This window comes from Terrapene carolina, unplaced genomic scaffold, assembly GCF_002925995.2.
Source record: "Terrapene carolina triunguis isolate 2854851 unplaced genomic scaffold, T_m_triunguis-2.0 Scaffold210, whole genome shotgun sequence".
Lineage (NCBI taxonomy): Eukaryota > Metazoa > Chordata > Testudines > Emydidae > Terrapene > Terrapene triunguis.
Window position 1 is genome coordinate 39,354,986 of NW_020664561.1, and position 25,420 is coordinate 39,380,405.

The following is a 25,420-nucleotide window of genomic DNA, read 5'->3' on the forward strand; positions in this document are numbered from 1 at the left end:
CTCTGAGGAACTGGTCTGGGCTGCTTTCCCAGACTTGGAATATCCCTTAGTAACATCATACACAGAATCTTATGACTTTACATAAAATGTTGCCACATATTTTACCAGAACAATAATGATCAGCAAATTATGAGTTTTCAGATGATACCTCACAAAGCATAGTTTGTACAAGATTTATCATAATTTTGTAAAAGTGGTGAACAAAAAGGAAAATGGTGTGTCACATGGACAATTATGGAATAATTAACCCATGGAAAAGTTCCTCCCTAGCCCCCATTAGTGATAAGCTGATGATCTGAAGCATGAGGGTTTATGTCCCTTATAAAATAATTTCACTCCATCGAATATAAATATGGATGTTTTCATTACCCATAGAATGGATGATCCTTTCCCATTTTTGGAGGGTCACATCACACAGCATGATGTTGCAAGTTGGGCTTGCAGGATATAGGAAAGATGAGTGAAAAGCCATCTGCTGAATAGCTTTTCCTCCTTGATGCTGCATGCAATTGCTTCTACATATGATGTGATAGGTGGCATTCCTGCTAATTTGGCATATATTGTCTTCTCTTCTACTATTTTGCTTTTGTTCTTTTGTTAATAGTTTAGAGTTGAAATGTTGCACGTGTGATTGGTGATTACATCAGGAAAAAAGTGTTTTCCATATGCTCATTTGTGGATACTGTATGGCCCTGATCGTGATAATAATTAAACACCCGCATAACTCTCCTCCCATAAGTAGAGTTGTGCATGTACTTAAGCATTTGCAGGGCCATCAGAAGTATATACTTTGTTTCCTACTCACTGAACATAACTGAAAGGATGTGAAAGTATGTATGAAAATGACAGATTACAGATCTAATTTCTTATTAAATCTCACCTTTCCTGACAGCTAAGCAACTGGAAAACAAAAATAGAAAGACATAGTTTTTGCTACTTTTAAAAAAATAAAGCACAATAATGTTGCAAAATTCTTGCAAGATTAGAATTAAATTCTACATCTAGATTGTCATTTATATTCGTGTCTTACTCTACTGAGTACATGCTTTTAAATTCAGTATTTAGTTTATGTACTTGTACTGTAACATAGCATAAAGTCATTGAAAGCAGAACAGAAATATACATAAATGTACATCTATTTTAAAGTCAATTCACTTAATTTTCAAATGTATTACAAAATTATTTAAGTTTCCCCTTATGTATTTTAAAAATCACAAACAGAACAAATCAAGATAGATTCCTACTGAACTTTCATCTTACAATTAGTTTTATTACATTCTGAGCTCAGGGCCTCCCCTTCTATTTTTCTTGTGTAAAATGCAAACAATCATACTTACAGCTATTGATACAGCTATTATAGACCCAGCTACTATTAACACTATTGTTAAAACATTAATACCTTCATTGATAACATCATCATTAGGAGTACTATCAGGCGAGGATTCCTTTGGAGGGATAAACAAAGCTGCTTGTGCTATATTAGACACTTCTGAGGTCAGGGAGGCATTATCAATGGCACGTATTGCAAAGTAGATTATGGTGCCATTTTCTATTGTGACATTTTCTGATTTAAACTGAAATGATTCTTTGGTGCCGGCAGGTTTAGGTACCAGACTGGAAGTATTCACGGAAGTAGCATCCTCAAAGGTGTTTCTCAGGTCCAGAAGACTTTCACTCATTTTTATTATGTATCTGTCAGCTGGAAAAAGCGAGGAATACAAGTAAGAGTGTGTTAGTAATGCCTATTATATTATCTGTAACTGCAAGCATAGTACAGGATTTGTAGAACAGTTTTGTATCTTTATCAGAACTCCAATGATACTCCATTACCATCCCTACCATTTTCCCCACCCTCACTATTCATGGGCCTGCTTAATTGACTCCCATCCTTTCTCTGAAGAGCTCTGGGCAGGATTCCTGTTAGAACTTGTGTGTTTCACAGTTTAATTGGGTCAATAGTCTACTGTTAACTGATGTGGGTCATTCCCTCCCTTAATGAGCACTAAGTGCATTATATTATCAGCACCCTTAGCTCCTGCTAGGCTGAGCAGCAGGAGACCAAACCCAAGAATTCAAGATGAGTCTTCCACATGGCAGTGCAGAAAACTGCCACTAAACTGCCCCACATCCATGCCTCCCCACCAGCTTCCCCCATCCCTCCCATACCCATTTATACAAGTCCCTTCAATTGTCTTTGGTGAGTATCCAGGTCAAGTATAAGATCAAACAGTACATTTAAAAAACACAGCAGTACAGGGATATGTCCCTGCATCCTGGTCAGCATTCCCTCTCTAAAAGCATAGACTGAGAGATAGGAAAATGCCTGCTCCATTTGCCAGCATAGTTAGAGTATTAGGGATGTTGTTGGAAATGTGCCTGGCTTCCACTGTTGTCATTTCAAGGCTGTTTGGTTCTGTTCTGCTAATGGGTTTTCCAGGTCTTTGTTTGAGTTGAGTTCTACCTCCTGTCCCGCATCTTCTTTTCTATCCCTGCAGAGCTGGGGGATGGGGTAGCAAAAGAGTGCTATTCCAGCTCTACACCATCAGAGGATCCTCCTAACTTAGGTTATTCTCCCATTGCTGGCTACTCTAGCTATACGGTTGTTATGACCAGGAGGAGTAGTGCAAAGTAGCCACATAGCAGAACCTAGACCAGTGCTTTGGGGATTTAATGGAGTTGTTGGTTTATTCTCCGGTGAGCTGGTTGACAAGAGCTGTAGGCATATGTAAAGATTTTAATCTGAGGCTGCTCTCTGTGTGACTGTAGGACTTCTATCTTAACCCCTCTCTGGCTTGTACCAATGTACACACTGTAACACAATTGAGTCATGGGACCTGGCTACAACATACTTAAAATGTGTATTATAGAGGAGGTGTGTCCCCATAAATGGATTAAAGCCTTGGACTGTCCATGGTGTAACTGTGTCCCCTGACTTATGTATAGTTGCAGTGTTGACAGGGGCTAAGCCTTGGAAGAGTCACAGGTGAGTATATTTTTGATTTAATTTGTTTGCCTTTTTAAGCTAGCATTGGCTGGTTGGTATAAAAGTTTTGCATTTCTGCTGTAAAAGTGTCAGGGTTTGGGAATATTTCATGTTTCTCAAACATTTTTGAAGGATTAAGGGGGACTAACGTTAATATCATATTAACCAGGTAATTTACTGGTTACGCCAAGGCCTCATCTACACTAGGAAATTTTAGAGAGAAAAATCTAGCAGAGGCCAGGCCATAGTGATGGTCACATTTTTGCAGATGGGAAAGACATAACTTTTGTCCTCTGCTTGGCTGGCTCATCGTATGTAATTTCAGATAACTGACAATAATGTATCACTTCCAGCTGACTAAAACAAAACTTCCAACTTACCTTGTCCCACATCAAAGTCATTCCCGGGAGCTGTCCAAGACAAGTGAATTTTATCTTCTTCATACTGAGCCTCCAGGTCAATAATTTTACAGGGTGGGAACACATCAGTAGTTCCTCCTGAAGGAACATTCTCCATTACAAAAGAACCTCCTGAGGCAACTCTATTGAAACTCCCTAGCTTTGCTTGAATTTCATCATCACTAGGTTCAGGTCTCGGTGCATTCATTTTAATTTCACCTGTCCCAGAAAAGATAAAAAATTGCTCATAATATTTGACCATTACAAAACTCTAAATCATAGCACACTTTTTTTTTATCTAGCATTCCTTCTCGCTTTAATCTATTTTTTTCTTTAGCTTATTCAAACATAGTGCAAAAATTAGTGAGGCTCAGACAGAAAACAAAGTGAATTTCAAGACCTGCATCCTTGCACAAAACTAAGGCAGACCCTAAAAGCAAACCAGATTTCAAGGGTAGTTGAAAGTAGCAACAGTGCCTATTATCAGTTAGGGTATTTAAGGTATTGAGCAGGTGTCAGTGGGAAGTGGTTGTGATAAGGTAGCTTCCACCCCACTCTTCCTCGGTATTGCAGGCAGCGGAAGAATTACAACCTCGTAGGCATTTCCTTGCTTTTCTGGGTTAAAGTTGGACACATTTTTATGTAGACTTAAAATTCAATATATTCTAAGCTTCTAGAAATACAGAAAACTGTCTCTCTGTGTGTCCGTGTCTGTGTGTGCAAGAAAGAGAGAGAGGATATGAAATGCAAAAACTAACATTAATCCACCTTTAAGGTTGAGAAATCAGGCAGTCAAAAGTAAAGAAATTCCAAAACTTAAGTTTTCTATCACCATATTTTTTCCAGTCATGTTGCACAATTTGTCTGGGTCTTTTTGGTACTGGTAAAACAACATTAAGGTTTATATTTAACAAGGAAAACAGGAATAGGAAATACTACATTGTGCGATGTAGCCAAGTGACCACTGAGGTGCAAATCTTAATTGTTGGAACTTCCTGAGTTTTTTGGGTGCCTTATATCTCAAGTTTAGAGAGTGCTTCTTACTCAGTAGAGCTGCCACTCTGTCTACCCAGAATCAGATTAAAATGACGAAAAGTAAGTTACTATTTTTCCCCAGAGTTGTTAACCAAGTTCCATCTGCAGAGCCAACTGTTCAACTATTCTCTTCAAAGTACGTCCCAGTTACATCTGTACAATCCCACTCTTGACCACAGTGTTGTATAGATGTACGTGAGCATGGCATTTGGCCTGCAGATTATGCAGACAATGCACAAACCAGAAAGAACACAACTTGATATTCAGAACCTCAGCGTCTGTAGGGCTGGGAGTTAGAACAGCTATGTTGCTAACCTCTAACTAGCACAAATTTGTTCTGGAGCGATTGAGACACAACAGTGTAGAATTCGACAATACTATTTTTACAAAGTCACTTCAGAATAAAGCTATATTTAAATGATGAATTAACTATATTTTTTGCACTTAATTTCCCTGGGGCTTTTAGTCAAAACAGAAATGCAAAAATAAGGGAAAGAGGAAAAATATACTAAGTTACACACACACTCACACAAAGTGTTTTCTACTTCATGAATGTTCCTTACCATTTTCTATGTAGCCTGGAACATACAAGGCTCGACTCTGCCTGCGGCGAAGTCTGACAGTCTTATCTTTTCCTTGGACACGCACTTTTAAGTTGTATCTACCATTTCCTCTGAAAGATGTAAAGTACTTTGAATAGACTCCATCATTCTTGGTAATATCAGCACCTTGACATACAAATGTTAATAATTAATCATCCAAACAAGGTACCTTTTGTTACGAAAGATCTTTTCTTGCTGTTCAGTTCATAAACATACATCAGGCCTACTCCTGCCTCTACTGAAATCAATAAGAGTTTTGAGATGGACCTAGGTGAAAACAGGATTGATCCCATTGTGGTGACATGAGCTCATTACATATTTAACAGGAGATAACAATGTAGCATTAAAACATGTAGCTGTGTATTTACTGTTATTTTAAATAATAACCACTAGTTTACTAGTTCTAAATTACTTAGGCCAGGTCTACACTACTGCGGTAGTTCGACGGCTGGCAATCGAACTTCCGGGTTCAATTTATCGCGTCTGGTCTGGACGCGATAAGTCGAACCAGGAAGTGCTCGCCGTCGACTGCGGTACTCCACCTCAGCGAGAGAAGTACCGCGGAGTCGACGGGGGAGCCTGCCTGCCGCGTGTGGACCGCGTCTGAACCGCGGTAAATTCAAACTAAGGTATGTCGACTTCAGCTACGTTATTCACGTAGCTGAAGTTGCGTACCTTAGATCGAATTGGGGTGTTAGTGTAGACCAGGCCTTAGTAATTCTCTGTAGTTCTCTGTGGTCTGTGGAGCCCTTCTTGGTGATGTGCAGACTAAAACTCTTTGAGATTGAAGCAATGGTGGAATGTAGGGTTGTGGGGAGGAGAGAGCCTGCAGTCTGTACTACGTGGTTCAGAGAACAGAGAAGTTGGAGAATGATCACATCACCTCTGTAGGCACAGTAGATTTAAAAAAGGAGAATAATAATCTATGTAATTCATCCTTTTGAAGGAGATGTTTTTAACATAGCTGTACTGCCTATAGTATATAGCATGTGACAAGCTTTAGAAACAGACTCTCACTCTCTTGTTGTGCCTCCTGCATCCCCTCTGTAAAATATACACAAGTTCAAACAGTGAGTACGGCTGAATCAGGCCCACAAGACCCCCTTCTGTCCCTGTGCTGGCTATTTGCATCGGGGTAACCTCACAGGAGAGGAAGAAGACTCTGCACAGCCACTACACACCCTCCTGCTTGGTGCAGTTTCTCTCTCCTCCTTCCTAACACACCCAACAGTGTAGCTGTGCCAGCATGTTAGGGCACATGTGCTGCACCACTTTAGACCCAGTGCAGTTTATTCCCATCCTGAAGCAGTGGGGAGGCCAGAGTCACAGTTTCCCCTCACTTATGGCATAGGCATGACGGAACCCTTACTGATAAGCTTGGAAGTAATATGCAGAGACCGATTCTAAAACGCATACCACAAAATGGGGATTGTACAAATTTCTAGACAAAATGTAAGGAAACTGTGGTGAAGAAGAGAAACCACCCAGCAGCATGGAAGGGGTTAAAGAGAGCCTTTGGGCCCAGCTAGCCCCACCCTGTTATACCTGCAGCCAATGTCAGGCCTGGAAGGGAGAGAAAAGGAGGGAGCCTGCCTCAGTTTGAGGCTGACTAGTGAAGAGACAGGAGCTCGCTGCCTCCCTACCTGAGGGAAGGGTCACTAGGCTGCGAGCAGAGGCAGCCACCAGGAACCAAATACTGTCTTCCTGGCCAAAGGAGCTGGAGAAAGAGGTCTAGGAGCACGGGGCCTAAGAGGAGCCCAGGGGAACAAAGCTCAGACACCTTGTGGGGGTTCTGACCCTGCTAAACTTACTACTACCCCATATGGAGGAATCTGCAACCTCAGCAGGATGCCGCCCAGGGTCCACAAGGGGGCGCTACTAGAGACAAGCCACCACAGGAACTTGGACTCTAGGAGTCACACCCCAAACTGAAGGGACAGCAGTGGGAAGTAGCCCAGGGCTGTGGACATAGACTCTGTGCTGAGAGGTCCCCTACTCAGGGATTGACTTACACAGGGCCCTGGGCTGGGATCCATTGGAGTGGGAGGGCCCGGGTCTCCCTAAACTCCTGCCTTAAAGACTGAGGCACCTCAACCACAGAAGCAGGGGGCAGGAAGTCAAGTACTCCAACCAGTACTCCAACCTCCAAATCCCTGGTACAGAAACCTGTAATAAGATTACCTGAACCATCATCAAGGAGTTTGAGCTCCACTGCAGATCCAGTCTGTGGTTCAACAGTGGCCATCACGGTTGCACCAAGAACAGGCAAAAATCCTTGACTAACTTCTGCATAAATCACCATTGGATTAGGGAAGTTGTTTGTATCCTTATTCATGAGGGCTTTCACAGTCACTGGAGGCACAGCCAAAGATGCGGCTCGAGAGGTTACTATCATGGATATGACTTGAGAATCTGTGTGCTTATTTTGAATCCAATAATACCAATCCCCCACCTGCAAATCAAATATATGGAGTATAAAAATATAATATAAGACTCCATTAGTCTAAAGGCAGCTTTGTGTTTCCCTTAGTTAATTATTATCTTAGTTCAGGGGAGATTTTCCAGGGCACAAAGGGCAATTAGGGGACCACAGCTAAGGTAATCTGGGTACCTTACTCAGGATTCTTTGTGCTCTCAAATGTTTGGTTTCTTTTAAATTTAACCTTATGTCTGAATTTGCTCAGTTTTAGTGGTGGATGTTTGAAAATTATCACATTCTTGGAAGGACTGGAACCCGTATATTATTGATATGCACTCTCAACCCGAATTTAGTGTTTTGTCTGGGAGTCTTGTATACTTGGGATGTGTATAGTGAATAATAAAAAATTAGGAGGAGCACAAATGACAGTTAGACAACCATTGGAAGTCAGTGGAGTTACACCATGGATAAAATTGGTTCATTAGGAATATATATTTATAACTTCTAAAAAGAGAAGGGGCATTTTAGATTATGAAAATGTTAACATGATTGGATAATAAAAGAGTTTAGTCTTTACCTCTGCAGTGCCTGCTATATTCAGTCGAGCTGTTCGGAGGTTTAGATCACTAACTGTGAAGTTTGACGTTCTATATTCTTTTCCTTTGGGGTCCCTCAGTAAAATGTCTGGTGGAGATGTGCTTCGATCCCATGTAACTACAAAGAAGGTGTCCTTTCCCACAGTGCTATCTACAGTCACTGTACCATTCATCCACTGCTTGACTGTGACACTCTGAGCTGTACTTTCAAGCTATTAGACAAATAAAATATGTTTTATGGCTAGTTAGCAGATAAACACTTAAAATACCAATAATTTCAAAGCGGTTCATTTTCCTCTTAAAGGGCCGAACAAATCAATATTTTGCATATGCAGAGGGCATCTTGACTGGCTGGTGGACAACTGGCCCAGTGCTGGAAGATGGGACAGAGGAGGATTAATGCTGGCACCACCCTGAGCAGGTCTCTGCTGTTTTGTGCAGAGCTCAGGGTTGTGCAAAGGAGGTAGAAGCCTCCTGCCACTGTGCCTCCACACATGGGGAACTAGCAGGAGGGCGAGGGCCACTTGGGCTAGCGATTAAAGAGAGTGGAATAATGAATCCCTGAGCACATTTTTGGTAATGCCCAGTTCCAGAGTACAGTTGCTTGAGAATGTGAAAATATAGTAAGCAAGGGTCTCCTTCCACTGCTCTTTGTGGTCTATCCACCTAGCTATCAAATCACTTCTGTGCAGGAGATTAATGCTACTTTCCTCTGCAGCTGTCAGCCTGCTTCCAGAAAGACAGCACAAAGACAGCCATACAACCACAGGTAGGGACATCAGAGAAGTAATGAGAGACACAAACAGAAATAACATAAACAACAGGGAGACACACAGAAAGGAGAGAAACAGGATGTCCTTTACCAACATTGGTATTGCACATGTGAGCCACCAGAATTTACAGATGAGCTACCAATATAAGTTTTATAGCGGCCCACTGGCCTACCAGGCTGCAAGTAGATTTGCTCACTCCTGTTTTACAGATTACAAAAACTAAAGATAGAAAAGTACCTTTTAATAAAATATCTTTCTGTTTAGGATAAAAATTGGACATTAGATACTGGAAGGCAATTTCAGAGATCACCTGGGTGGACATTTGAGAGTCAGGTGCTCAGATTGTACTATAGTAATGAGATTGGTATAAATGCTTAGAAAGTGTGATAAATTCTCTTTTAATAGCTGATGTTACTATCCCAGAAAATAAAGAAACATTTTGTTTTCTTTCTCCTGATGTGACAGTGGAGCTACTAAAACAGAAAACCTAATAATTCAGGACTTCAACTATCTCCAGATGGACTGTGAACATGTCACCTCCTCTCTCCACTGTGCAACAACAGAGCTAATTTTGACTCCATTAGGAGTCTTTTACATGCTACAGAGCTGAAATCACTGATACCAAGGTCTAAGTGTTAGATCTGCTTTGAGCTAGTGGTGCACTAGCACCAAGGCTCCCCTATGACCAGCTAAAATCACTGAGAGCTGAAGTCACTAAAGAGCTGAGATCACTGAGAGCTGTGATAAGAAGGGGAGGGGCCTGAAGACAAGTTGGTGAGCGGCTAGCAGGACGGCTAGTGGAGAGGAGCGGATAGCGGAGAGGCGTGGCGAGCAGAGCAGAGCGGATAAGAGGGTGACTGGCAGAGAGATGCAGCTGGCGGTGAAGACTACAGCAGAACCCCACGGAGAGGCATGGCAAACGGCCGTCAACCCAAGCAGCGGAGCATGTAAGATGCCCCCATACCTCCCCCCTCTTCCACCCAGGCTGGGAGGTAAACTGCAGAGGAACTTCTGAACTCTGGGGGCTGCACTGACCAAGGTCAGAAACTGTGGGTGGGGTGACTGTTGGGTTGTTGGACTTAAGACCCTGAGGGGAGAAGGACACTGCCAAACTTACTTGGGGGGTGGGTCTTTTGCTCATGGTTTGTGTTATGAATCCTGTTTGTGGTGTTTCCCCAACATAATGCCGCATTGTTTCCCTCCTTTATTAAAAGGCTTTTGCTACACTGAGACTCCGTGCTTGCGAGAGGGGAAGTATTGCCTCTTAGAGGTGCCCCGGGGCGTGCCATATAATTGTCCCAGGTCACTGGGTGGGGGCTCGAGCCGGTTTTGCATTGTGTTAGTGAAACCGAACCCCTAGATACTGAACCCGGCCCTTGTTGCTGCCAAGTCTGATGGGCAGAAGGGTTACATTTATGAATGTATATATGACATAACTAGAATATGTTTTATGCTACATATGCCATGTAACATATCTATGTAAAGGTTATGATCTACTGAATAAATTCCTCCTATTTGTATGCATGAATCATTTGTGTACTTGAAGTTAGGAATATTGGCTGTATACTTGCTTGATTTCTATTGAGAAAGGAATGTGCAAATTAAATGCCCAATAAAAACCACTTAAGCCAACAATGAACTTGAAGATGCCAATCCACATCTAAGCTTTCCCAGGAATGTGGCTTGGCCGGTAAAAACTGAGTCATGCATGGACATGTGACTTGCCCATGTGACTCCAAAACTCCATCTTGGAGCTGGGCTTTGCATAGGAGAGAGGAGGGAGTCTCCACCCACAAGAGAAAGTCTACTTAAACCCCTGGGAGACCCCTCCATTTTGTCTTCAGCTGGCTAAAGGGATAGCCTCTCCACCCCCAAGGATACCCCAAAAGAAACTGGAACAAAGGACAGTACCTACAGGAGGTGTGAGTGATTGCTGGACCCAGACTAGCAGGAGACTAGTCTGTAAAAGGAAGCTTACTGGAACTGGTGAGGTTTTATTTGTATTCAGTTTCTTAGACATAGACTTGTGTGTTCTATTTTGTTTTACTTGGTAATTCACTTTGTTCTGTCTGTTACTACTTGAAACCACTTAAATCCTAATTTCTGTATGTAATAAAATCACTTTTTACTTATTAATTAACCCAGAGTATGTATTAATACCTGGGGGGCAAACAGCTGTGCATATCTCTCTATCAGTGTTATAGAGGGCAAACAATTTATGAGTTTACCCTGTATAAGCTTTATTTAGGGTAAAATGGATTTATTTGGATTTTAGACCCCATTGGGAGTTGGGCATCTGAGTGTTAAAGACAGGGACACTTCTGTAAGCTGCTTTCAGGTTAAACCTACAGCTGTTAGGGGTCGTGGTTCAGACCCTGGGTCTGTGTTGGAGCGGACGGGCGTGTCTGGCTCAGCAAGACGGGGTGCTGGAGTTCTAAGCTACCAGGGCAGGAAAGCAGGGGCAGAAGTAGTCTTGGCACATCAGTTGACAGTTCCCAAGGGGGTTTCTGTGATCCAACCTGTCACACTATTCATTCCCTCTGAAGCATCTGGTACCGGCCATTCTTGGAAGACAGCATACTGGGCTAGATGCATCATTGGTCTGACCCAGTATGGCTATTCTTATGTTTTTAACAAGACCTGTATACATTTGTAGAGAAGCTAAGTAGTCCATGGACAACGCTATGTTAGTTGCTGTGCATGATTCAGATAAAGTGCAAAACTGGGTCCATAGTAGAGATTTAACAAAGTGAGGGATGAGTTGTTAAGTTATAGATAGCACAACCCAAGAGCTGTGATAGAAATAGGAGGAGGGGAAAACTCAGTACTACTAGCCTCAATTATTTTGAAGAAATCGTTGCTCAGTTGAGATAGTGTCAGGAAAGCTAGGAATCAAAATGTTATCTATTGTTTAGAAGATAAGCAATCAGGGTATTTTCCTCTTTATTGATAATGGTATTAAGTAAGATGCTCTGGAAGACAAGATGACTTGTTTACAGCATTCCATATAGGAGTGGCTGAACGTTCTGTGGTATTTCTGCCTACCTCTGTCTACAAGTCCCTTTTCAATAGCTAATTGTGAAAATTTTTAATTTTCTTTGTTTCACTGGCTATTTCATTTCATTGCTAATATAACAGACCGCAAAAATTCCCACGGCCATTTCCAAATATCACTTTATACTTCAATTTTAAGATCAGCCACTGGCAGTTCAATAGTTATGATTACTGACAACTAAAATTACTACTATAGAGCAGTAACTGATTAATAATGTGAAAAAAATTGAAACTCAGACCTGAATAGACTGTTCAGAAATATTTCCACTTCCTGATGAAATTCCACTGAATGCATCAATAAGGCCATTGGAGTCGACTGTATCGGTGGCATAAAACCTTAAGCCTCCTGAAATGTGATGGTTAAAATAATCAGAATAATCATTTACTGTAAAACAGTAGGTTTTTCTTATGTGCCTTATTCTAGTTTGGCTGTTGCTATAAAGCACGGTGTTAATTTGATAAATTAAATCTTGTTCCTTTACTATCCTTTGTTCATGGGAGAGGAGGGGAACCACTGGTGTTGGGGAAATCAATTAATACAAACACCTAAAGGAGTTCCTGCAAAAAGCTAGTCTGACCTGGGAAATGCTACCATCTGTTCACATTTTAACTCCACCTCGCTTGATCACATCTAGCACTTCATCCAGCACACTGTGCTGATTCACTTACAGGCTGTTCTTGGTAAGTCTGGACTTTGAGCTATGCACTACCTGTAAAGTGTAATTCCGTTTTGAAAGACACCTCTGTAAAAATAACGTTGTAGCATTCCATGATTATTGCTTCTCAATTACTCAGATCAAATCTGTTTCGTTTACCAGTATAATGTTTGGGCCACTTTCATATGTGCTGAGCACCCATAACTCCAATGGGAATTTCTGCTGCTCAGTGTTTTTGGAAATCTGGCATTTGTTTCAAACAGTGAGTCCTGCACACTGAGACTGGGCCCTGAAAGATCAGCTGGGCTCTTTCTGGCTCACACATCAGTCACTAGCACTCTGTGTCAGTGTGATCAGATTCTGTGATCAGAACTTAGTGAACTATTCTGTTATAGTACACAAACCAGAACTGAATTCAGTTTGTTCTCCCACAGCCACGTTGGCTGTACAATGCTAACAAGAGTTAAATAAGATTGTACTGCTTTTTAGTCCCTGAAGCAAGCAGATGTGACTCTGAATACACAAAAGGAGCATCTTTGTTGACTAAGAAGGTGCAATTTATACATAGTCACTATTCGGAGTAAAGTTACAGTCTAAATCAACACATGGAATTCCCATTGGTAGGTGCCGGGTACTGCAGCATCACCCAGCACCCATCTGGCTTTCCTTAAAATGGCTGAAGTTAAAAGTAACAGTGCAGCTCCAACTCAAAGCAGAGCTGACTGACTCCTCAGCTAGAGCCCTCCAGCTGTGACTAATTGAGAGAGGGTTATTATTTAACTATTTAGGACATTAATAAGTTTACACACCATTGCCATGTAAATATCAGAAATAAAATGTTAATCATTTCAACACTGAGCTTATATTTCTGTTTAGAGAAACATCCTGCAGTAATATAATTATCAAACCTCGCTATTTAGCAGAGTGTTACCAGGTTACAATTTTTTTAAAGCAAGGACAGATAAAGATAACAATTGCTCCCAATATTATTGTGTTTATTCAGGTGAAAATAAACATTCTGTAAATCTGACTGGAATTAGGTGACTAAGTTTACTTTCTTTTCATATTGCAAGCTATAAACCACTCTAGTTTTACATTTCTTGCTTCAAGTATGCAAGCCAAAAGCAGGGTTAGTTTAGAAAGTTACTCACCCGTCATATTTGAAAATTGTTCTAGTTCTGGAGCAGCATTTGGTCCCAAGGCAATGGTGTGAATGATCGATCCACTGTTTTTCACCTCCGTAAGGCAACTGCTCATACCCCCATCCTCTCCATCTGTCAGCAGTACAATTTCAGAACCATAGAGATTAGAGTACTTTTGTTTAATCACCTACATTGATAAGAGAATTTCAGGTATTAGCAATAGGACTTTATTGTAAATGTTAGCTGCCCTAGCACAGGTAGCACAACAATTTTCCTTGATGTATACGTGTGCAAGTGTAAGGCAAAATCCTTTCCTTACAAGTGTGAATTGGGCGAGCGGTGGAGACTGTGTTATGTGGCAATGGCTGAATTGAAGGTGTCTGAATTATCCTGCCTGTACAGAGCAGGATGGTTCAGGGGAGAGGTGTCTAAGGGTAGCATATTCCTTACATCTCTTCCAAGAAGTTGCAATGTGTGCCCCCACTCCAGGTCCTGCTGCCAATGACAGCATATGCACAGGGCATCTTCCAGAAGCTTGAACATGTCCCTTAAGGCTATGGAAAGCTACCATGAACGCAGTTCTGTTCTGGGTAGTGGCTTGAGAAATCACAGCCTATCATGATGCCATTTTTACATAATCACATTTCAGAATGAAACCATGCTTAAACCAATGTTAAAATAAATAAAATATGCAATTTTTATAAGACTTTATATGATTTTGATCTTCTGCAAGATGCCTTGAGATTCCTGCAAGCATTCTTGTAAGTTTGTGTCAATGCAATCTTAATTTTTTTGTAGTATAAACATCACAGGGCCTTGTTAATTTCTTAGGCCCTGCACCTGCTTCTATTGAACCAAATAGATTGAGCTTCCTAAGTCTCTCACTCTAAAGCACATTTTCCAAACCTTGAATAATTCTTGTAGCTCTATTCTGAACCCCTTCCAGTTTCCCCAACATCCTCCCTGAAGTGTGGACACCAGAACCAATCCCTGGATTCCAGTAATGGCCTCAGTACTGCTGTACACAGAGGTGAAATCACCTCCCTACTTCTACTCATTATTCTCTTCCTTATACATCCAAGGATCACATTAGCTCTCTTAGCTATATAACTGTACTCAGAGCTCATGTACAACTGGATATCCACCATGATCCCTAATTCCATTTCAGCGTCACTGCATTCCAGGACACATTCTCCCCAATGTTCTCCTTCACCTCAAATCCTTTGTGTACTCCTGCGCAGATGTTAGTTCCTCCACCAGCTGATATAGGCAGGTATTCGGTAAGATCCCGGCGTACATTCTCATTGATTATTTGTTGTAGATAAGTTTCAATTTGTGCCGTAGAATGGAATGTGACAATTCCAACCCAGGAACCCGTTTCAATAACCTGTAGCAGGAATATCTCTGCAGCTTGTTTGAGACGTTTAATGCGGTTATTCTGCAGGTGAAGAAAGGGATATACTTAGAACAGTCAAGGCTTTACAGGAGAGACAGCAAAAAGCAAGAATACAGCAATTACTAATGTTCATTTTGTACCAAAAAATGGAAATGTACCTGCCATAGAGTAGATGAGAGATTTGGAGGGAGTATATGGGTAGTTGTTTAACATTTCCAATATCTGAGTACTCCAGACTACCTCACGTTACCCCCAGCCATATTCTTTCCAGAGTAGTGGAGATGTGTGCCATGTTTGGCTATCATGAAAATGTATCTGCATACTGAAACTGCCAGGAGATATATAACAGTGTGAGCCAAACAGCATTCTAATAATGTGATCTCATGCTCACAAATAAGATTCTGTGTCACATAATTTGTTCACAGTTCTGAATCTTCAGCCACTTTACCTAATCAACCTACCTATGCATTAGGATAGCCCCTGTATTTTACATATTACTGGCACTTTGAACATTTTTAATTTTCATGAGAGAACGTCATCAAACCAGCTGTCGTCATTCTTGATCTTTTTAAGATTAGGGGTTGGGCCCATTTCTATCTTTTTATCTCTGGAAATCTAGTTGCAGATCTTAGTTAACTACTTGTTTGCCTTTTAATGGCTTTGGGGTGAATTTGATACTAAAGAGAGTAAAATACTCATAATATTAATCTATATAAGCTTTTCCAGACTGCTCTTTCACTGTACCTCCACATCTGCTATTCCAATCTGAAACCTCTCCAGAGGAAGGAATGCCAGCTGTGTCAAAAGATTTGGTTGTGTGATGGGGACAGATAATCATTAGAGAGTACCACTTTCACTTGTGATCCAGAATCTGAAGTATTATCTCTAGAGGGAAAAGATTGGTGCATTTACATCCTGTGCCTCTCAGTTCCCAGTTGGGTGATTTCATAGCATATGTCATGTATGATAGACATATATCCTGTCATAACTTCACTAGATAATTTGGGCAAATTGTCAATCTTTGCTGAAGATCAGTTCCAGGAATGGAATTGTATTGGTGTGGCATGTCAGGAAGATGATCTGTTGGCACAGCAATATAGGGCAGTGGTTTTCAAACTGCGGGTCGCGACCCAATACTGGGTCGCGGAATGTAAGGCACTGGGTCAGGGCGGCTCTGGTCAGCACTGCCGACTGGGCCATTAAAAGTTCCGTGGGTGTTGCTACCTGGCTAAGGCAGGCTAGTCTCTACCTGTTCTGACATTGTGCTGCGCCCCGGAAGCAGCCAGCAGCGGGTCTGGCTCCTAGGCGGGAGGGCCTCTGCGCACTGCCCCCACCCCAAGCACTGGCTCCACACTCCCATTAGCCGGGAACCAGCCAATGGGAGCTGGGGGGCGTGCCTGCGGGCGAGAGCCGCGCAGAGCCACTTGTGCACCTCCACCTAGAAGCCAGACCTGTGGCTGGCCGCTTCCAGGGCACAGCACAGTCTGCGCTGTCAGGACAGGCAGGAAGCCTGCCTTAGCACCCCCCACTGCACTGCTGATCGGGAGCTGCCCAAGGTAAGTCTGCACCCCAACCCCCAGCCCTGAGCCCACCTCAAACCCAGAGCCCTGACCCCCTCCTGCATCCCAACTTCCTGCCCCAGCTCCCTTGGGTCGCGGGCATCAACAATTTTCTTCAACTGGGTTGTTAGGAAAAAAGTTTGAAAACCACTGATATAGGGGACGCTTACACAGGGTATACCTGCCCTGTACCTGTTTTCAGCCAGTGTTTAGTGCTTTACTTTCAAGAGCACTGAATTCCATTCTGCTCAACTGTAGTTCATCACAAGATGCACTACTTACTTGAGATCCATATCTTTCTTTGTCACAAAATCAATGAAGTTAGTATTTGATATTGACAAATACTGAACTCATATAAAACATTATATAGTACCCTATAGGTCAGTGGTCCCCTAACTTTTCCTCTTCACTCCTCCCTTAACAGTAATAGAATATGTCTGTGTCCCCTCGGGCCACGAGCGGAGCCATGGCCACAGGACAGGAGCCCAGGGCCTGGGGACGGAGCAGGGCTGAGTGGCTTTCCCTCCCTGTCCCCTCATGGGGGCTGGCCCAGCCCCCACCCCGGACATTCCTCTGTGTCCCCGCAGTGGGGACACGCCCCACAGTTTGGGGACCACTGCTGTAGGCCAAAGAAATAGCCATATGCCATTTTAAGCACCCTCCTGTACATTTTGATCAAATTCATTATTGTGGTTCTTTATCAAATATTTTAAGAGATCTGCTCAACCTGCTTTAGCCTCATAAATGATCTTTGTGAAAGAGAAGATAAATCCCATGCACCATCCTTGGCAAATTCCGTACCATATACCAAGGATTTTTCTAACAGACTTTATCAAAACATCATCATTTGGCTCCTCAGTGGAGTTGTGTTGATTGTTGAACTGAAGACCCAAAATATTTATTTTTTAAAGAAAGCTACATTAATACACTTTATACTATATAATAATACAGTAGAACCTCAGAGTTACTAACACCTTGGGTATGGAGGTTCGTAACTCTGAAATGTTCGTAACTCTGAACAAAACGTTATGGTTGTTCTTTCAAAAGTTTACTACTGAACAATGTCTTAATACAGCTTTGAAACTTTACTATGCAGAAGAAAAATGCTTCTTTCCCTTTATTTTCTAGTAGTTTACATTTAATACAGTACTGTACCGTATTTGCTTTTTCTGTCTCTGCTGCTGCCTGATTGTGTACTTCCAGTTCTAAATGAGGCATGTGGTTGGCTGGTCAGTAACTCGTCGTAACTCTGAGGTTCTACTGTATATATGGAATACATGATAGTATGGTACAGTTTTAACTAGCATGAGTTGGGGATACTAATGTTGTTCCTTGATGGTGACATTTTGAGTGACTAGGCAGGCCATTCGAAAGAAAGAGTGATAAAACCACACCAACATATATTCAGTATGACAGAAAAAAAGTATTCTTGAATGTTTTAAGAGATGTTTCATATTTATATTGGGACTATTTTTTATCCTTTTACCTGTAAAGCCAGGTGCCTTTTTTATCATTATTCAATCCATACAGGGCTTATAAAGATTTCTAAAAATTACATAAATTTTTTTTCAGACATAAAATATCTTGTCCTCCCAGAGAAATACCGGTGGGAAGGTCCTATTTCTAGCCTTGAAGATCTGTGAAATATCAAACTTAAACATTGTAACATTTTTGAGGACAGACGTTGTCACTGGCTCAGGATTGAATGTTTGAAACAAAAATAAGGGATGAAGATATTCTGTATATTGGGGAAAGAATACAACATATATTGATATAAAAATAGGTCTTGGAAGCTGGCTAGTGGTTTGGAATGTAAGATTAAAACCTGGGTAGATGGATTTATAGGAAGAATGCAGCTGAAGCTTGTAAAGGTACAGGATAAATAAACCGCAAAAATGTGTCCAACTTATCACATGGCTATCACTTCCACGTGTTATGATATTTATACATATGAACAGACAGCTTATTCAGGGAGGTTATATTGGATTTACTGTAAGATTGATAAATTTGAGGCCCAAAACAGATTGAGAGTCTCTTTAAGGGCTCATGTTATCTACAGGGGCCTCTGCAAGATGAAAATTGTGCTAAATTTAGCACAAGTTTTAATTTAAAAAAATGCCTCTGGGTAATCCAGCATCACTTTATGACATCCCAAATTCTTGACTCATTAGGATGAATGATTATGAAAGAAAGTATTTCATTTTTATTTTGCTATACACAGTGACTTTCATATTTATTTTGAAAATAACTTCGGAGTCACATAGCACAAAACGTGCATGTATGATATATTTTCTGTTTTGGGGAACTACAGTGATTCTGACATTCTGGAGCTGAAGCTAAAAAAAAGAGCAGTAGTTATATTTTGTAAGGAAAGAGAGATCAAGTATGGCATATTGTTTTTAGCAATTTGATGAGTTTCCTTTTATCAATCCCTAAATATGTATAATGGGAGAAATAGTGGCATCAATTTTTCTAAAATAATAAACATGATTACTGAAATATTGACTGAAGAAAATATTGTAATATATACACACCACATTATTTTATAATTGCCTAACCGTTTCTAAGCATTTCTGCTAAAAAAAGAACGTGTATGTTTATTCTTACCCCGTCCATGCTCCCAGAAACATCAAGTACTAGACAGACTACTCTGTCTTTGGTCTGCAGCAATGAGAAGGCCGTCTCAAATGGAGGACTTGCGCTATTTATCGGAGAGGTGTTACTGAAGTCCATAGAGTTCATAATTACTTCCCAGGTGCTGTGGTAGTTACACATTTTGTTCTGCAGATTTGTAGCCTTTTCATTATGAGTACTTTGATCACAGAACTCAACCACCTTAAAAAAAAAGCCAATTGAAAGAGAAGAAAAGTTACTGAAAAAACAAGTGAACACTTGTAATAGCAAATTCCAGTCTACTATTGTTCCATTGCTCACCACAACCACAAATACAAAAATTCTTCGCCCACTCTAAAGGCTACAGAGAATATAATCTGTCTATGTCCTGTACCCTGGACGAAGTCAAAGAAGCATGTCTCAGGGTTTACACTGAGAATAACACTGCAGCTCAAGTGGGCATACCCACATTAGCTTTAGTCCACCTAGTGTGGCTACAGATAGCAATGAAGATTTGGCAGCATGGGCTGTACAAGCTCACCCTGTCCCTACTTGTCCCTTCTTCACTTGAATTTGGCATCCATACCCTGTGTAGAGAGTGAGATTGATTTTACGGTGATCCCCTCAAACAGGGCATGCTGCCCTTTATTCATACAATAAGGAAAACAAAGTTAATTTTAACCCAAAACTGACAAGTTTGATCACTTTGGCAAAGCAGCTCTGTCTGCTGAACGCCATGGCAGAGTAGGTGTGTTGTCTATGCAAATAAACACTGCTCCTGAAGTCTTTTCCCCCAGTTCATCACCAAATGGCAAGGTAGAGTTCATTCAGATCCCAGCTTACACCAGCTACCCTCCAAAACCAGAGTTAGGGCCACAGGCAGCCAACATGTTGGCCCTTGGGATGGTCTGTACTAGGGACAATCAAACACCGGAACAAAAGGTCTAAGCCCAACAACTGGTACTCTCCATACTGTGTTTTCTGACCAGCTGAGTAAAAACTACTACACTTCCTACCACATCCAAACTAAGGCTGCACAAGGCTTCAGGACATCACGCAGCCTCTTGCATAGAAGATGAGGGAGATCATGAAGCAGAAACTCCAGTACATGCTGGACCTTGGGGGAGGGGGGTGACAGAAGAGACCCATAGACTGGAGAAGTCCAAGCATGTTGGTTCTTAAACCCTATGGACCACCCATTTTGCACTGATATTTAGAAAAGTCTATGCCATCTCAAAGTTTGATGCATACTCCGAGCCACACATTGACAAGCTACTAGATTGGTTGGATGAGGCCAAATATATTACCCCTTGGATCTCACAAAGGTATACTCACAAATCCTACTCACTCTGGAGTGCTGACAAAAAACAGCCTTTGTCACCTCTTATGCCCTCTATCAGTTCCAGACCCTATTGTTTGGCCTACATGGGGCTCCAGCAATGTTCCAACAGCTAATGGACCAGTCCCTCTAGTCCCACAGTAGTTATGCTGTGTTCTCCCTCGATAATGTCATGGTCTATAGCTGGAAAGACTTCCTGAAGCACGTGGTTGCTGAAATCTGGTCCCTCAGAGTGGACAGACTAATGGTGAACTCTGCAAAGTTCTGTACCATCAAAGACAAAACTACTTACCTGGGGTACACCATGAGGAAGGGCCAGGTACAACCTCTTGTAGACAAGGTCCAGACCTTGAGGGACTGTCCACCCCAACCAAAAAAAGCAAATGCACCAGTTTGGGGGGCTGACGGGATACTACTACCAGTAGTTCTTATCTATTGAGGCCTTTCTCAGTAATCTTCTCAAGAACAGCAGCCTGAGAAAGATCCATTGGACGGAAGCCTGTGAGAAGGTCTTTCAGTTACTAAAGGGTAACCTCTGTAGGGAGCCCATTTTAAACAGACTGGATTTCACTGAGGAATTCCTCCTACACACTGATGCTTCTGAAGCTGGACTGGGGGCTGTCTTGTCTCAGATAGCTGATGGTGAGGAACATCCCATCCTGAGTTGCAAGTTGTTCCCAAGAGAGGCCTATTCCATTATTGAAAAAGAGGACTTAGCTGTGAAATGGGCCATGGAGGCACTCCAATATTACCTTCTTGACAATTAATTCACCCTGGTCATGGATCATGACTCCATGCTATGAAGGACATCAACCCCCAACTCACATGGTAATATCTGTCTCTCCAGATCTTCTCCTTCTGTGTCCAGCATAGGACTGTGTGTGCTCACTGAAATACAGACTTTTTCTCTTAGTAGAGGGGAGCTAGCAGGGGAGAGCAGTGCCCTAGGTAAGATCCTAGGTGGGGTGATGAGGCAAAAAGGCCCCATGCAGGTAATGAGAAGGTTGCTGAGAGCCTGTCTATCCAGTTGGCCCCACCTCATTGTATCTTCAGCAAATGTCAGCCATTGGAAGGGAAGGACTGGAAATGTTGCCCTGAAAGCAGAGGGGAAGTTTTGTGGGCAGAGTGATGGGTAGAAATAGGCTTGGAACTGTGAGTAAAGAAAATATCCCCTGTTGTTTGATTCCTGCTATCTTTAGAGTAACAGGACTTCGTGTATATTCTTTGTAAATAAACAGGATTGCATCAAAGAAATACTTTACTCCATCATCAGTTTCTCCTAATGGAAACAACCTACAAGACACTGGCTATCCACTTGGGTCAAAAAGCGATAACAGTACTTACAGAAGGGAGGCTCTGCATATACATTATAGATGCTGGGGCATTTTGTGTTTTTTCTGGTACAAATTTACATCCAGCTTCATACAGCTTTGTCTGTTCATCAGATTTGCATTCTCTTGTCGTGCAGCTGTTTCCCGTGCAGCTTTGGACTATGTATTTCCCAGTGACACTAGCTGAACACCTAAAGGGGAGGTAAGATAGAAAGAGGCTTAGCTAACAAGCTGCATATAATCAACAAATAATAATCTGTTATTTATTATTTGAATCATGAAAGGCCCAAAGTCTCCAGTCAGCACTGGGATTGTATTGTATTAGCCACTGCACAAACACAAATTTAGACACTTATCTCTGCCCCCAAAGAGTTTACAATATAATTTACAAGTGGTCAGAATAATAAAATACTGGTAGACTTTTTTTTCCAGAGGAATCTTCAAGAAATCATGTATAGGTTGTGCATCAAACAACAACTGTGTAAGCAGTAACAATGCAAGTGCCTCTACTATTCCATCAATATGCTTCAATCCAGACATGAAGGATGCTCTCCAGCGGTGAGCTGGTATTACATTCTCCATGCTCATTCAATCACTGTCTTTGTGACACAGGTGGTCACTAAGTTACTAGTTATTTCCCCCCTGGAATGGACTTGACTGAAGACAAGTCTACACTACAGCACTATATGGGAGTAGCTGCGCAGCTGTAGCACGTCTGATGAAGACGTGCGATGCAGAGGGAGAGCGCTTTCCCATCGGCATAATTACTCCACCTTGGCAAGAAGTGGAAGGTATGTGAGCGGGAGAGCATCTCCCGTCCACATAGCACCAGAGTGGACAGCGTGAAGCTTGCATCACTTGGGGGGAAGCTTTCTTGACTTAGGCTGTAATGTAGACCTGTGGTGTAGGCATGGGGCTGATGTGCTAATGAGAGCAATCAACCCAGCAGCTGGGAGCAGTTAAGAGGCAGGAAGGAAGTGCAAGAGGGAGGATGTCAGGAGATACAGGGGCTCACCATGAGGAGATCTTTCCCTCTGCCACCCCAGAGAGTGGGCTATGGTGAAGTTTACATACACTGGTATGTTGCTGCCCAAGGCTGTACTGAGGAACTGGTGGAGGGGACCTAATAAATAACACACTGATGCTTATAAACTTGGAAAGTGTCCAGCCAGTTTGTGGTGGTTGAAGGGCGGAGTAGGGAGCCTGGTCACAGTCTCCTTCAGCGGTGACTGCCAATTAGAGTGCCAATTGCAATAGAGGAGTTTGGTGATATTGATACTTGTCCATTAGGAATTGGACAGAAAATACCAATTCCTTTCACAATGGCCAACAAGTGATTGGCAGATGGTAATGAGTTTTAGGCACTACCAAACTGGTTCCAGTTCAGACCAGTGCCTGAGAAGTGAAAAGTTCTGTATCCCATTTCCAACCCTCTGAGATATCCAGTCTCACTCTGCTTTTTGTTTCTCATTGACAGAGTTGTACATTTAAAAAAAAAAAGAAAAAAACTTAGATACGCAGAATCTAGAGAACATTATCATAAGACAGTAACAGCTTTAAAGTGGGGGTAATAATGGGGTGTGTGCCTTGACCATGTCCCTTTTTAATATTTAAATAAAACTAAACATTAACTAGTAAGAATGTTCTGGAACTTCAAGGATCAGTCCCCCAAGGAACTTGAGAAAACATTCTTATTTACTACATGCTAACTGCTATTTGATAAAGCCAGGGTAAATCAAAATGTAGAGAACGGTAACTCAAATCTGTACTTGCTTTTAAATTAAAAGCTCATTTAGTATAAAAAGTGTGATGGATTATAAAATGATAGTGACTGCAATTCAATGAGACTGATCTGTGGGGAGCAATATTGTTAGTTAAACATTATTGTATACGCTTCTTTTTTAATCCTCTGAACAACAACTCGCCAAGACTCTTTGCATGGGCTCAGAGTACAGACTGAAGACAGAAGACCATTATGTGCCAAATGTCATTGAACTATTTAAAATGTCATCAACTGAAGACAAAATATAAAAACACTGGTACCTTGTTGCTTCAACACTTGCTTTTCCAGAATTTACAGACACATAGAAAGGTGCATCATTATTGTATTCATCAAACACTCCCCAACGAAGATGGGCCCATTCATGGACAAAAACTTTGGCTGTGGAAGAGCAGGAGCATATGTGAAATCTAAATACAACACTTTACAGTTTACTTTATATTTCCGTAGGTTGTTTAAACAAATTTAGGGCACAATCCTGCAATGAGATCTGCTTGGATGGACCCCTGCACCCACACAGGACTCACTGTGGGATCCGACTTTAAACCCAAACAGATCACTGTGTTCAGATTAACCCTTCCTGAGTATTAACAGACCTAGGTAAAGATCTGACACCTCTGTTTGCAAACAGTAGCTTCTGTCTATTCCTGGTATCAAGCAAGGTGTCTCATGTTACCCATGTCTTTTAAAATAATAATTCTTGGCTCTTATATAACACAAAGGAAAAGGTGTACTGTATATTAGAAAACCACAGAGAAGTTAGTTTAACTTCAGCTCAGGGTAAAACTAAGGATTACTTAGATAGTTGAAGGCAGATAATGTGTAAAAGGTTAGACAACCAGAATACTTTTCCAGAAAATCAATATATCACATCAAGACAATCTAATCCCTTTCTTGCAGGTGTTTGGTAAAGCCATTAACATGGAGAATGTATAGAATGTTGTCTACCTAAAGCTTTGAATTAGAGATAGGCCAAGGAAGCAGAGCTCAGATCAGATTGAATTCTGGCTTAAATTTAAGGTTTGAGTTCAGGGGCTGGTTTTGATCTAGCTCACATAAATAATTGATTCTAATTGGGTATGGAACAGAGATAAATAAATTTGACAGTATATTGGTTAATGGGCATAGGAGAAAGTCGTTGTTAATAACAGCAGATTACACTGCACAAAACTCAGGGGTCTCTACTGGGGCTTTTTTATTTGCTTATTAATGGCCTTGCATAGGCAATGCCCATGCAGTCAAAAAAATATGCTGATGAAATCAAAATGAGAATATTGTTAATTCCTTGTGACGGTACACTTAAAAGAAGCGTAGTTGGGCAAATGTGACTTTCAGAAGTTCCAGTAAACACCTTCACATCCTCAGAGCAGGATCCGCTCATGAGAGTTTGGTCTATTCTAGAATCCTCTGGGACTGGTTTTACCTGCATGCTCACCAGGATACACCCACTGCAACTCTCAGATTAGTTTACTGCACTGTAATGTTAGGATATAGATTATTTCCAAGTCAAGGCAATGATTTAAGAGGAAAAACAACCTTCATTTACTGTAAAAATATGAGCCAAAATTTTCAAAAGAGACCGGTCATTTTAGGTGCCCCCATTTCTGAGTGTCCAACTTAAGACTCATCCAGGGAGCCTGATGTTCAACACTTTGTGAAAAAAACAGGCTCTTTTAAAGTTTCGCAGGTTGGGCAACCAAAACTGAGGCATCTCAAATCACTAGTCACTTTGGAAAATCTCGGC

At 41.6% G+C, this 25,420-nt stretch overlaps 1 protein-coding gene across 1 annotated transcript in view; it reads right to left on the bottom strand.

Annotated features, from left to right (window-relative positions):
* Positions 1-1,271: 1,271 nt before the first annotated feature.
* Positions 1,272-25,420, bottom strand: part of LOC113407299 (calcium-activated chloride channel regulator 4-like) — a 25,994-nt gene continuing 1,845 nt past the window's right edge. Inside the window, exons 3-13 of the mRNA XM_026655635.1 lie at positions 23,940-24,086; positions 21,910-22,087; positions 19,221-19,448; positions 14,872-15,096; positions 13,668-13,845; positions 12,100-12,206; positions 8,015-8,245; positions 7,200-7,470; positions 4,980-5,144; positions 3,364-3,600; positions 1,272-1,699 (exon numbers count right to left, since the gene is read on the bottom strand). Coding sequence (XP_026511420.1) covers positions 1,272-1,699; positions 3,364-3,600; positions 4,980-5,144; positions 7,200-7,470; positions 8,015-8,245; positions 12,100-12,206; positions 13,668-13,845; positions 14,872-15,096; positions 19,221-19,448; positions 21,910-22,087; positions 23,940-24,086 — 2,395 coding nt within the window. The remainder of the gene's footprint in view (positions 1,700-3,363; positions 3,601-4,979; positions 5,145-7,199; positions 7,471-8,014; positions 8,246-12,099; positions 12,207-13,667; positions 13,846-14,871; positions 15,097-19,220; positions 19,449-21,909; positions 22,088-23,939; positions 24,087-25,420) is intronic.